Source organism: Hippopotamus amphibius, chromosome 1, assembly GCF_030028045.1.
Source record: "Hippopotamus amphibius kiboko isolate mHipAmp2 chromosome 1, mHipAmp2.hap2, whole genome shotgun sequence".
Taxonomy (NCBI): domain Eukaryota; kingdom Metazoa; phylum Chordata; class Mammalia; order Artiodactyla; family Hippopotamidae; genus Hippopotamus; species Hippopotamus amphibius.
In genome coordinates, this window is record NC_080186.1 from 133158456 (window position 1) to 133172320 (window position 13865).

Consider the following 13865-nt stretch of genomic DNA (forward strand, 5'->3'; position numbering starts at 1 on the left):
GGCAAGAATCTGGAATTTGTTTCATGTGTGACAGGAAGCCACTGGAAGTTTCTGAGTGGAGAAGAGGAAGCAACACTATAGGATGAGAAAGAAGCTGAAGTCATCTATACCACAGCAGGGTTTGGGACAGAGAGCAAAATCCTGGGCTAGTTGCAAAAGTCTTCAGTGAATAATGAAGAATGACTGGGAGATGAACAGGTGAGAGCAACATGGAGCAACAGAGAGTGGCTTAACTGAGAGGAATGAACCAAAAAGCAGCAGCCGCTAGCAAATTAGAGAGGACACAAGACAAGACCAAATCCCTGCGAAATCTCTCAAGAAGTTTGCATTCTGCTTATAACGAATGAAACTGAAAGGACTATAAAATTATCTTTACTTAATTAGAATTGTGTGGCCTGAGCACAAATATACTTATTTGCTAAGTTAAAGCAGCATATTTTAAAATGTTAAAGTAACATGTTTTAAATATCATTATCATAATATTGGAAGTTTTTATGAATATCAACCTTTTCCTGATAAAATAACACACAGACTTTGGGCAGGAGCTCCTCAATTTCTAATTTGGTAGTGTTCTCCCAGGAGTTAAAAAGGTTATCATATAACAACACACAGAAGGCAATAGTATTACTTTTCTAGTTACTTGAAATTTCTCCATGTGAAATTGATATTAAAATTTTACATAAAACATCATTCTCATTTAAAATCTCAGTATGTTAAAACACATATTTATGTTTTTTTCTTGCCAAAATATGTAAGTCTTGGTACATACCCCACCTTGAATCTGCTTGGCCCTGTTTAAACACCCACCAACCCCACCACCACCTCTCATCCCACCCCTGGGCTCAACCACCTGCCTTGTAGCCCCAGGAAAGATTCACACAGTTCCTGCAGTTATAAATCCTCACTCAGGGGAGAGGAAAGGCCTACCATAGCTCCAGCCAGCCCCTACCTCCAACCAACAGGACCAACAGAAGCTCTGGCTTCCCCAGCAGCTCCTCAAAGAGGCCAGGGAACACAACCAAGAAGTATGCAAAAGTTAAACACTTCAGGAGGAGATTTCAACAACTAAAAAAATGGGACACAGAAATAACTAAATAGATAAATAGCCTGCCCTCAGTCCCCGTCCCCCTACCACCACCAAGATGGACTGTTTTGAAGCACAGTTGTTCCATGTGGTCTCTGGGGAAAACTCTAAAAGTGAGCAACCAGGTCTGTAATGCACCACCTTCTATAGTTGATCCTCATTATTTACGGTAGTTACGTGCTATAAAATTGCTGTAAAAACTGAATTAGCAAATAAGGAACCACTGCTCCTAGAGGTAATACAGGAATAGGTTCCTGAGGAACTCTGGTCACAACATTTTCATCAACTAATCAATACATAACCTGTCTTGTGTGTGTTTCTGTTGAGACACACGTTATTTAATATATATTGTTGATTCACTAACTTTGAACTCATAGTCAATAGCACTACCACTTGTGCCTGAAGAAAGCTTACCTAACACATGTATTTTCTCTATAAGGCACATTATGCCTTCTTGTGCTTAGGAACACTACAGAGCACTTCAGCACTATGCTGGAGGGACATCTTAAACAACAAAACCACCAACAAAAAGCTCTAAATGTGAAAAATCTGGCACTAAATTAGCAAAAGGCACACTTATGTATGGTATGAGAGTTGAAATGACAGAGCATCTGTTCAACCTCAGCTGCGAAAGTGTGTACTGGGCAACTCAAATTTTTTGTCACTATACACACAGCCAAGGATGACTACAATAGCATGAGTATTGGTTTGGGGATTAACAAACAAATTTTAGCAAGTACACAAATTTGCAAAAATGGAATCTGTGAAAAATGAGGATTAACTCTATTTTCTCTCATTCTTTCACTCACTCTTCCTTCATTCTAACTTCCCTGGAAAGGTATCCTTTTCCCCATCCCCCCCCCCCCAAAATCTTAGCCCCTACACTTCACCTAAGGCTTTGATTTCTAGGGAATACAGGCTAAACACAAAATAAAATCTTATTTAAAGCTAAATATGTTTGCTGCTTAAAGAAATATTAAAATTTTCTACTTGGCAAATACACACCACTATTTCCTGTCATATGTATTTTTCAGGAAGACAGTGCCAGTGGGTAATTCTCTACTTGATGATGAAAACTCAAAAAAATCAAACGATAGCAAAAATTATACTTAATTCCCATTTCACTAAATATGTAATGGTATATTAAAAAATTGTACAGAAGCAAATTGTTCACTTGGTTTAAAATTAATCAAAGCATTTGAGAATGCCCCAGTCACATTTTAAAGTGGTTTGATATTGGAAATAATAAATCTTAGGAAAAACTAAAAATATTTATGTTCCATTCAGATTCAAATTTCATTGAAATAAGGTAGTTTAAAGGTTGAAAAGGGTATGAAATGAGAAATTTCTATTCAAAGTGGCAACAAATTTATTAAATACTTAGTGATATATTTAAAAACAATAATGAGGGAGAATAGTACACTAAAGACTTCAGTAGAGTGATAGTGGTGTACAAATAGACTTCCAAGATCAGTGGAGAAGAATGAAAGGCCTAGAAAAAGATACAAGAATTTTGAGTAAGATATATGTAGCATTTCAAATCAGTAGAGATTGGGGTTGACATTAACTGGCTAACACTTTGGAAACTTTTGAAAAAGTATATAAAACAAAATAAATGTCAGATGTATTAAAAATTAAATATAAAAAGTTGAAACCATAAAAGAACCAGGAGAAAATACAGGTGAATATTTTTATTAGCCAGAACACCCTTTCTAAACATGAGCATTGAAAAAAAATATGAAAGAAAAAATTCATAGATCTTAATATATAAATACTTAAAGCCAATAAAAAAGAAATTTCTAAAACAACTTAAAACTATATGGAGAAAACATTCAAAATGAACAGCAGAATATTTACTGAGTTCTTATGGATAAATTAGGAAAGATAATCATAAAAGAAAACCAGGTGAATGATATACTCTATACATAATAAAAAAATCACAAAGAGAAAATAGAAATGGCAAGAAAAGGAATAGAAAAGAATGTCTGACACCACTTATAAAAGAAATACAAATTAAAATGAGACATTAGTTATTTATAAACTGGCAAAGATAAGAAGACTACTACCCAGTGTTCACTGCAGTAAAAAACGATAGCCTCTCACAGCCTTTGGATTGAGAGGATCAACTGGTACAACTTTTCCAAAGAAGGCCATTTGGTAATACGTATTGAAAGTCTTTAAAGTGCTATATACTATTCAACCAGCTATTCAGCTTTTAGGACTTAACTCTAATCAAATTATTTTGATCTACATAAAGATATAGCCAAAAGAATATTCACCTTTATGATAAGGAAAAAACTGAGAAACAACCTAAAATTCCCACAGCAAAGATTTATTTAAATTATGGTACAGCTTAGAGTATTTCATGTCGAGGGAAAATGTTCATAAATAATTATTATGTTTGATTTTTTTTTAAGAATTATTTCGAATTCGTTTTTTTTTTTCTTGGTAACATAGTACTTACTATTTGCCAGGCATTATCCTAAGCACTTTAAAATTATTAACTCATTTAATCCATATAACAGCCCCAAATGAATCAGATATTATTAGTAGTACTAGTATCCCCATTTTAGTTTACAAAACAATGTTATAATTTTTGTTGAAAAAAAGTTAAAAAATACACATGTAATAAACATATACTCTTACACATTAATTAAAGACTCAAAGATCTTTACCAAATGACAGTAGTTACCTCCAAATTAATATATAACTTTTCAGCTAATTCTTTAAAGTGTTCAACAAAAACATGTATTACTTTCTTACAAAGAAAGACGTTATTAAAAATAAATTAAAATATATGGAAAATCAGCTCACATACTAGTCATAGGAATATATTTGACTTTACTACTTATTAGAGATATGACTTCTACAAATCACTTAACCTCTAAGCCTTGCTTTTCTCATCAATAAAAAGGAAAAGAATACCTTATCCCAAAAGGCCAAGTACAAAATACTTTAGCTCATAATACCAGCTCAATAACTAAATTTCTAAGTACTTAGTAAATTTCTGTAAGTTATATGGCTACTACTTACCGACAGGATAATTCTCCATCCATAGCATCATGTTCATCTGTACTGGTATACGTTAATCTTCCTCCAACAACTGTCCCAACTAAGTATACCAGCCAGGCAAGACGTCCTAATACGTAAGAAGAAAAAAAGAGTTTAGAAAGTTTTCATAGAAATAAAGCTTATTTTTGAGAAAATTCTAAAATTAGCAAAAGTTCTTCCAAACAAGTGATAGACTACTGTGAACTCAGTTCTTGATGGAGAGTGAAGAGCTGGGTCTTAAGTTCATTAAGGCAGTATAACAGTGAAAATGACAGATTTTAGAGCCAGATACAATTACGAATCCCAGCTCTACCAATTTGCTATGTGATCTTGCGTTAAGTTACTTACCTCTTTAAATCTTAGGATTTTCATTTGCAAAATGGAGAAAATAATATCTACCAGGTAGATTTGATTAACATAAATTTAATAACAAAACACCAAATATAATGTCAACATCAAGGGTTGTTAGTAAATACCTGTATGATCCAATGACCAGTATCTTCTCTGAATAGTGAATATCATGATAGTACCAGTCTGATAATTTTTAATATTGCCCAGGCTTGGAAGATAACAGATGGTGATAAATTTACTCAATTTATATTTTTATGTGTAATTTTTTAAAAATCCAAAATTTTCACCATGCAATCTACATTGTTTGACAACCAAATTAACTTCATGGGCAATAGAAGCAAAGGACTAAATAACTTTACAACAGTGGCACAAATGGCAACACCTTATAGTTTTCATAAGTCTTACTTTGGGGCAGCCAAAACTGACTAACTTAGAAATGGAGGGGACTTCCCTGGTGGTGCAGTGGTTAAGAATCCGCCTGCCAACAGAAGACATGGGTTTGATCTCTGATCCAGGAAGATCCCCCATGCTCTGGAGCAACTAAGCCCGTGTGCCACAGTTACTGAACCTGTGCTCTAGAGCCCACGAGCCACAACTACTAAGCCATATTCTGCAACTACTGAAGCCCATACGCCTAGAACCTGTGCTCCGCAACAAGAGAAGCCACTGCACTGAGAAGCCCGTGCACCGCAATGAAAGAGTAGCCCCCGCCTGCCACTAGAGAAAGCCCACACACAGCACCAAAGACCCAACACAGCCAAAATAAATTTAAAAAAAAAAAAGAAAAAAAAGAAATGGAGGTATTTATTGAATAATTTTTGTTTAGGCATATTACATCTCTAGACTCACTGATCTATGTATCAAATTCTCCAAGATTTTTGAGCCATTTATGAACAACAATAAACCAATTATTTTTCTAAAAAGAAATTTTGTGCTATACTTGAGGACTGACTTTTCAAAGATGAACTGGCTATTTCATAATACTAAAATCAATTATGTTTCTCTACTGAGAAACTTTTTCAAGTGAACTAAAATGTTTTCACAAAGTATTGAAAAGAAACTAACTGTGTTTGTTAGAAGACCTAGGAAGGATAAATAAATGCGGAAAAACAATAGATTCTTCCTATATTCCTGTGGATTCTACCAGTCACTACAACTAATCAACAATTCCTTCAAACTCCTGGAACAAAAAAGCCTCTGGAGGTGACAAATTTCCTATAAGGTAGAAATATAATCTGGTAAGTATCCACATCCCTTAATCTATCACAAAACCATAAATAAATCAGAATCGACCAAGTATGTAGCCTTATACATTAGCAATGTAAAACAGAACGCTAAAACAGCCTCAAGCTTCAAGATATGTATGATTAGTGGCAAAAGTAACAGAAAACAAAAGCCCGTGTAGGAAAATGAAGATATCAATATTAAGTTACCATATGCAGTTGAAATGTGTTTTATGACCAATATAAACACCTATTAATAACATAATGCTCTCCCCTGATGACCCTGCTCCTTCTGTGGACCCTCTGAAGTGGTAGCTGACTTCTCTTTCAAACCTCTTGTAACTTGGGCCTCGAACCCAGATGTTCACTTGATGTTCCTCATTTTTACTTCCAGAACAGTCTCCCTCTCTCCATGTGTAAAAGCACTCAGCTTTACATATTATGTCATCATACTACCAAATTCTTTCTTATCTACTCTCTTTCTGGTTATTACTCTCTATTATTTGAACATACTAGTAGCTGGTTCACTGTTACTCTTTCCAACAGTATTTTTTATCATGATCAGAAATGGTTTCAATATCTACAAAAACGAATATTTCCACTCCAACAATCCTTTGCTCTGTTGGGAACCTTCAATCACTTGAACCTATCAACTGAACAATTTTACTGAAATATAGTTCACATACCATACAATTCATCCACTTAAAGTATATGATTCAGTTTTTAATAAATTCACATGGTTGTACAACCACTACCACATTCTAGCTTTAGAACATGATCACCCCCCCAAAAGAAATCCGACTCTGTAGCCAGTCCCTCCAGTCCTAAGCAGCCACTAAGCTACTACTCTATGTCTCCTTAGGTTTGTCCCATTCTATTTCATATGAATAGAATCATATAATATGTGATCTTTGTAACTGTCTTCTTTCACTTAGTATAATGTGTAAGGATCATCCATGCTATAGCTTGTATTGGTACTTTATTTGTTTTTATGGCCAAATAATATTCCATTGTTTGGGCATATCACATTTTGTTTATCCATTCAAAAGCTGATGGGCATTTGGGCTGTTTCCCCTCTTGGGTTTGTAAATAATGCTTCTATGAACATTTGTGTACAGTTTTTAATGAATTCTCTCAAGTATACCTAGAATTAGAATTGGTGGGTCATATGGTACCTATATATTTTAACATTTTGAGGAAGTGCCAAACTGCTTTCCAAAGCAGCTGTACCATTTTATCAATACATTCCCATCAGCAATGTATGAAAGCCCAACTTCTTCAAATTCTTGCAAACACTTATTATCTATCTCTTTAATTGTATCTATGAAGTCATACGTTGTAATTCTGACATGCCTTTCCCTAATGACCAACAATGCTGAGCATTTTCCATGTGCTTACTGGCCATTTGTATGTCTTCTTTAGAGAAATGTCTTTAAATCTCGGGCTCATTTTAAAATTGGGCTATTTATATTTTTTATTATTGAGTTGTAAGAGTTCTTTATATATTCTAGATACAAGTCCTTTGTCAGATATATGATTAGCAAATATCTTCTCCCATTCTGTGGGTTGTGTTTTCATTTCCTTGATGGTGTCTTTTGAAGCACAGAAATGCTTAATTCTCATGTGGTACAAATTGCTAATTTTTCCTTTATTTCAGCTTTTGCTGTCAAATCTAAGAAACTATTGATCAACCCAAAGTCATGAAGATTTACTCCTATGTTTTCTTCTAAGAGTTTCATACCTTTAACTCTTACATTTAGGTCTATAATTAATTTTGATTTAATTTTTGTGTATGGTGGGATATAGGGTTCCAACTTCATATGGACATCCAGCTGTCCCAGCACCATTTCTTGAAAAGACAATTCTTTTGTCATTGAATTGTCTTCCCACCACAGTCAAAAATCAACTGATTACAAATTGGAGGGTTGACACCTGAACTCTCAATTATATTTCATTGATCTAGTGTCTATCTTTACAGCAATATCACATTATCTTGATTACTGTTGCTCTGTAGTAAATTCTGAAATCAGGAAGTATGAGTCTTTCAACTTTTTTCCAAAATTATTTTGGATATTCTGGGTCTCCTGGATTTCCACATCAAATTAAGGATCAGCTTGTCAGTTCCTGCAAAGAAGTCAGCTGGGACTTTGAGAGAGATAACGTTGAATCAATTTGAGGAATACTGACTTCTTAACAATATTAGGACTTCTGAACCATGACCATGATTTCTTCCAACTTATTTAGATCTTTGATTTCTTTTAATGTTTTACAGTGTCAGTGTACAAGACTTAACACTTCTTCTGCAAAGTTTTTACCTAAGTAATTTATTCTTTTTGATGCTATTGTAAGTAGCTTTGTTACCTTCACTTCATTTTTGATTGTTCATTGCTAATATATAAACCCACTGTTGATTTCTATTTATTGATCTTGTATCCTGCAACTTTGCTACTCTTTTATTAGTTCTAATAGTTTTTTGGGATCCGTCATTTTTTTCACTTTTGTACCCCCTCATGTCTTCTCTATCCTGCTTACCTACCTTCAGTTCTATTGTCAATCATTATAACCTGTCTTGCATACAATGTCAATTTCTTTCTTCCTCTGACACATCTTACAAAACTGTAATTGTTTAAATCCAATTCCCCACCTACTCTTTGCCTATCTTCACAAACTTTAATATAACTGGAAAAAGATATGACCATGTTGACTAATCTTATTTTGAATTTACCTTCTCAGTCAGGTCTTACACAGCTATCCTATCAATTTTCAATACCTAGAGTATGGTAGTGTGTCTTCAAGATACCCATCATCAATTCCTTCCCTCCACGTCTGCAAGTGCCATCAAGAAGCAGAGTCTATTTTTCCAATCCCTCGTAAGTCTGGGCTGGATTGTGACTGCTTTCACTTAAAGAATATGGTAGAAGTGATACTTATTCCAGTACTGGGCTTAGCCTTTAAGAGAACTGGCAGCTTGCCCCAGTCTCTCAGGGAATGTGCAGTTAGGGAAAGCCATTCACCATGTAAGAAGACCATGTACTCTGAGACCATCATACTCTTATTAAAAGGCTAGCTATGGAAGATGGTGGAGTAGGAGGACATGCGCTCACTCCCTCTTGCAAGAGCACCGGAATTACAACTAACTGCTGAACAATCATCAACAGAAAGACACTGGAACTCATCAAAAAAGACACCCCACATCCAGAGACAAAGGAGAAGCCGCAATGAGACGGCAGGAGGGGCGCAATTGCGTTAAAATCAAATCCCATAAATGCTGGGTGGGTGACTCACAAACTGGAGAACAGTTATACTGCAGAAGTCCACCCACTAAAGTGAGGGTTCTAAGCCCCACATCAGGCTTCCCAACCTGGGAGCTCAGCAACGGGAGGGGGAATCCCCAGAGAATCAGACTCTGACAGCCAGTGGGATTTGATTGCAGGACCTCCACAGGACTGGGGGAAACAGAGACTCCACTCTTGGAGGGCACACAAAAAAGTGTGCTCACCAGGACCCAGGGGGTAGGCGCAGTGACCCCATAGAAGACTGAACCAGACCTACCTGCTGGTGTTGGAAGGTTGCCTGCAGAGGTAGGGGGCAGCTGTGGCTCATCAAGGAGACAGGGGCACTGGCAGCAGACAGGGGTTCTGGGAAGTGCTCATTGGTGTGAGCCTTCCCAGAGTCTACCATTAGCCCCACCAAAGAGCCTGTAAGCTCCAGTGTTAAGTAGCCTCAGGCCAAACAACCAACAAGGTGGGAACACAGCCCCACCCATTAGCAGACAAACAGATTAAAGTTTTACTGAGCTCCACCCACCAAATCGGATTAAAGCCTTACTGAGTTCTGCCCACCCAGCCCTACCCACCATCAGTCCCTCCCATCAGGAAGCACACACGAGCCTCCTAGATAGCTTCCTCCACAAGAGGGCAGACAGCAGTATCAAGCAGATCAGCAGTATTTTGTCCTGTGGAACTGAAAACCACAGCCACAGAAAGATAGAGAAAATGAAAAAGCAGAGGACTTTGTACCAGATGAAGGGACAGGATAAAACCCCAGAAAAACAACTAAATGAAGTGGAGATAGGCACCTTTCCAGAAAAAGAATTCAGAATAATGATGGTGAAGATGATCCAGGACTTTGAAAAAAGACTGGATGCAAAGATCAAAAAGTTCACCAAAGACCTAGAAGAATTAAAGAACAAACAAACAGAGATATGCAACACAATAACAGAAATGAAAAATACACTAGAAGTAACCAATAGCAGATTAACTCTGGCAAAAGGGCAAATAAGAGACCTGGAAGACAGAATGGTGATAATCACTGATGCGGAAAAGAATAAAGGAAAAAGAATGAAAAGAACTGAAGACAGCCTAAGATACCTCTGGGACAATGTTAAACGCACCAACATTCACATTATAGAGGTCCCAGAAGGAGACAAGAGAGAGACAGGACCTAAGAAAATACTGGAAGAGGTTATAGTTGAAAACTTCCCTAACATGGGAAAGGAAATGGCTACCCAAGTCCAGGAAGCGCAGAGAGTCCCAGGCAGGATAAACCCAAGGAGAAACATGCCAAGACATATAGTAGTCAAATGGACAAAAATTAAAGACAAAGAAATGTTAGTAAAAGCAACAAGGGAAAAATGACAAATAATATACAAGGGAACTCCCATAAGGGTAACAGCTGATTTCTCAGCAGAAACTCTGCAAGCCAGAAGAGAGTGGCATGATATATTTAAAGTGGTAAAAGGGAAGAACCTACAACCTAGAATACTCTACCCAGCAAGGATCTCATTCAGATTTGATGGAGAAATCAAAAGCTTTACAGACAAGCAACAGCTAAGAGAATTCAGCACCACCAAATCAGCCTTACAACAAATGCTAAAGGGACTTCTCTAAGCAGGAAACATAAGAGAAGAAAAGGACCTACAAAAACAACAACAAAACAATTAAGAAAATGGTAATAGGAACATACATATCGATAATTACCTTGAATGGAAATGGACTAAATGCACCAACCAAAAGACACAGGCTGACTGAATGGATACAAAAGCAAGACCCATATATATGCTGTCTACAAGAGACCCACTTCAGACCTAGGGACACATACAGACCAAAAGTGAGGGGATGGAAAAAGATATTCCATGCAAATGGAAATCAAAAGAAAGCTGGAGTAGCAATACTCATATCAGATAAAACAGACTTTAAAATAAAGAATGTTACAAGAGACAAGAAAGGACATTACATAAAGGTCAAGGGATCAATCCAAGAAGAGGAGATAAAAATTATAAATATATGTGCACCCAGTATAGGGGCACCTCAATACATAAGGCAAATGCTAACAACTATGAAAGAGGAAATGCAAGGCAGAAATAGAGACACAGGTGTAGAGAACAAACACATGGACACCAAGCGGGGAAAGCAGGGAGGGTTGGGGGGGAATGAATTGGGAGATTGGGATACCAAATTGTACACTCCAAATATATGCTGTTTATTGTCTGTTAACTGTATCTCAATAAAAGTTCTCAAAAAAATAAAAAAGGCTAGCTATGTAGAGAGACTACATGGAGAGAGAAATGCCCAACTACAGCCCATTCATCAAACAGTCCAGCAAAGAGAGCAGACTTGTGAGTAAAGAATCATTCAGGTGACGTCAGCCACAGCTGTCACCTGATTACAGTGCCTGAAAGGCCCCAAAAGAGAACTATGGATTTTCTCTCAATGTTCTCAATCCCAGAAAATACTGAGAGATAATAATAAAATTATTGTTATTTGATAAGCCACCAAGTTTTGGGCAAAAGACAACCAGAATACAATTTGCTAACGTCGTATCCACCTTTCCTGATTCATTATTTTTTTAAATTTTAGCACTTATCACTTTCTAACATAATATATATTTTATTATTTATCTTGCTTTGTTACTTGTCTATGCCAATAGAATGTTCCAACTGCATGATAGCTGTTGTTTTTTTCTGTTTGGTTGTCTAGTGCTTATCCAGTGCCTGGCATATATAAGTTATCAAATAGACATGGGTTATTGACTCAAGCAATCATATAGAAAATACAGCATGAAACAGGCAAGAAAAAGTTAACAACAGTTTATTATCAATTTAGTAAACATTAAAATGTAGAGTCATTAAAAATGAATGTTAATGACAGTTACATTTCTATTGCTTAAATAAAAGCAACTTCTTCTCAATGCACATTCAATACAAGGTATGATCTAGCCTATCCTGTTATTTGCAAATTCATTTACTTGGTAAAATTTATTTGTAATCCCCAAAATCAATACTTGTGATCATTCATGGACAGATGCAGAACAGCAAACAATTTAAGTTGCCCAATGTGCAACTTTCAAGCTTAGGTAAAACAAAGCAACAATCTGCTTTCTTGTTTCATCTCTCATACTGCAAACAGCTAAGTATTTCTTTTGAGGTATCACTTTGTTTTTGCAATTCTGTGCTCCTTATTTGTAAATTCACTGTTTAAAATAGTCACCAAGGGTAGTGCTAATGTGTTGCCAAGTGTTTCTAAATTTAAAAAAAAGGCTATTATGTACCTTGTAGAGAATACCTGTGTTAAGCTTCATCCAGGCATGAGTCATAGTGCTGCTGGCTGTGAGTTCAGTGTTAACCAATCAATAATACATATCATGGAATGTGTCTTTAAACAGAAAAGCATGTTGATCTGTTGATGAAAATGTGACCAGAAGCCCACAGGAACCCAACTTGTATTTCCTCTAGGAGCAATGGTTTAATATCTGCTAATTCAGTGTTCACAGAAACTTTATAGAACATAAATACTGACTAAGGAGAACTGACTGTATTTCTCAGAATACAGAAGCTAACAAAGGTCATTATTAATAGATTGTGCTCCAATGTGTGTGGGGCATACACATTTTACATAATGGATTTGTGGCCATAATCTTTGGTGAAGGTAGTATGATAAGTTACCTGCCCTATGGGAGTCATTATTTTTAAAATATCTTACTGCAAATTATTTCTCAAAATGAAAAATATTATTTAAATCTAAATAACCTTCATTATATATTTTATCTATTTAGATTTTTAGATACTGATTTTGCTTAAAGCTTCACTATTACTAAAAATAATAGCAAACATTTAAATAGTACTTAATATGCATGCACTAAGCATTACTTTAAACATTACATGTATTATCTGTATTTACATTGATTTACTGTCACAAATCCCTATAAGAAGTATATGATTCAAATACAGGCAATGAATTTCCAAAAGTCCATTCTCATACCATTATGAGATACGTACCACTTCCTCTAAAGACTGATTAAAGGTAGTACCTGAACACCAAAGCTGTCAATCAAATAGACAGACCTTGATGATCCAACAACCTCTTAAGTGTTTATTTAATACATTTTAATTCCTAATCCTGACTGTTCTCTACCTGTCTCCCAGATTTTTACTACAAATGAGACTGCATTTGCCTTTGGGATCATTTCTAGGGTGTTCACACTTCTTTTCATTTCCAAACCACCCACCATAAAACCAAGTATATGTGACACATGAAACAAACATTTGTTGAACAGCTGAATTTAAAATAAGCAAACCGTGGCATATATATACAATGCAATATTACTCAGCCATAAAAAGGAATGAAACTGAGTTATGTGTAGTGAGATGGATGGACCTAGAGTCTGTCACACAGAGTGAAGTAAGAAAGAGAAAAACAAATACCGTATGCTAACACATATATATGGAATCTAAAAAAATGGTACTGATGAACTCAGTGGCAGAGGAAAAATAAAGATGCCGATGCAGAGAACAGACTCGAGGACACGGGGAGCAGGGGAAGAAGTTGGGACAAAGTGAAAGAGTAGTATTGACATTTATACACTACCAAATGTAAAATAGATAGCTAGTGGGAAGCAACTGCATAACACAGGGAGACCAACTCAATGATTGGTGATGACCTAGAGGGGTGGGATAGGGAGGGTGGGAGGGAGGTTCAAGAGGGAGGGGATATGGGGATATGTGTATAAATAAATACAGCCGATTTGCTTTGTCGTACAGCGGAAACTGTCACAACAGTGTAAAGCTATTATAGTCCAATAAAGATTGAAAGAAAATAAATAAATAAATAAATAAATAAATAAATAAAATCAAGGGTCTTTGAAACCTTCTCACATGT

At 36.0% G+C, this 13865-nt stretch overlaps 1 protein-coding gene across 16 annotated transcripts in view; it reads right to left on the reverse strand.

The window, feature by feature from the left end:
- RANBP17 (RAN binding protein 17) overlaps positions 1-13865 on the reverse strand; it is a 348910-nt gene that overhangs the window by 277333 nt on the left and 57712 nt on the right. For all 16 annotated transcript variants that reach the window (XR_009052817.1, XR_009052822.1, XM_057729240.1 and 13 more), the window contains one exon: positions 4118-4223. Coding sequence is in view for 14 of the 16 variants with exons in the window: in XM_057729240.1 (XP_057585223.1) it covers positions 4118-4223 (106 nt within the window). In the remaining 2 variants the exon portion in view is untranslated. The remainder of the gene's footprint in view (positions 1-4117; positions 4224-13865) is intronic.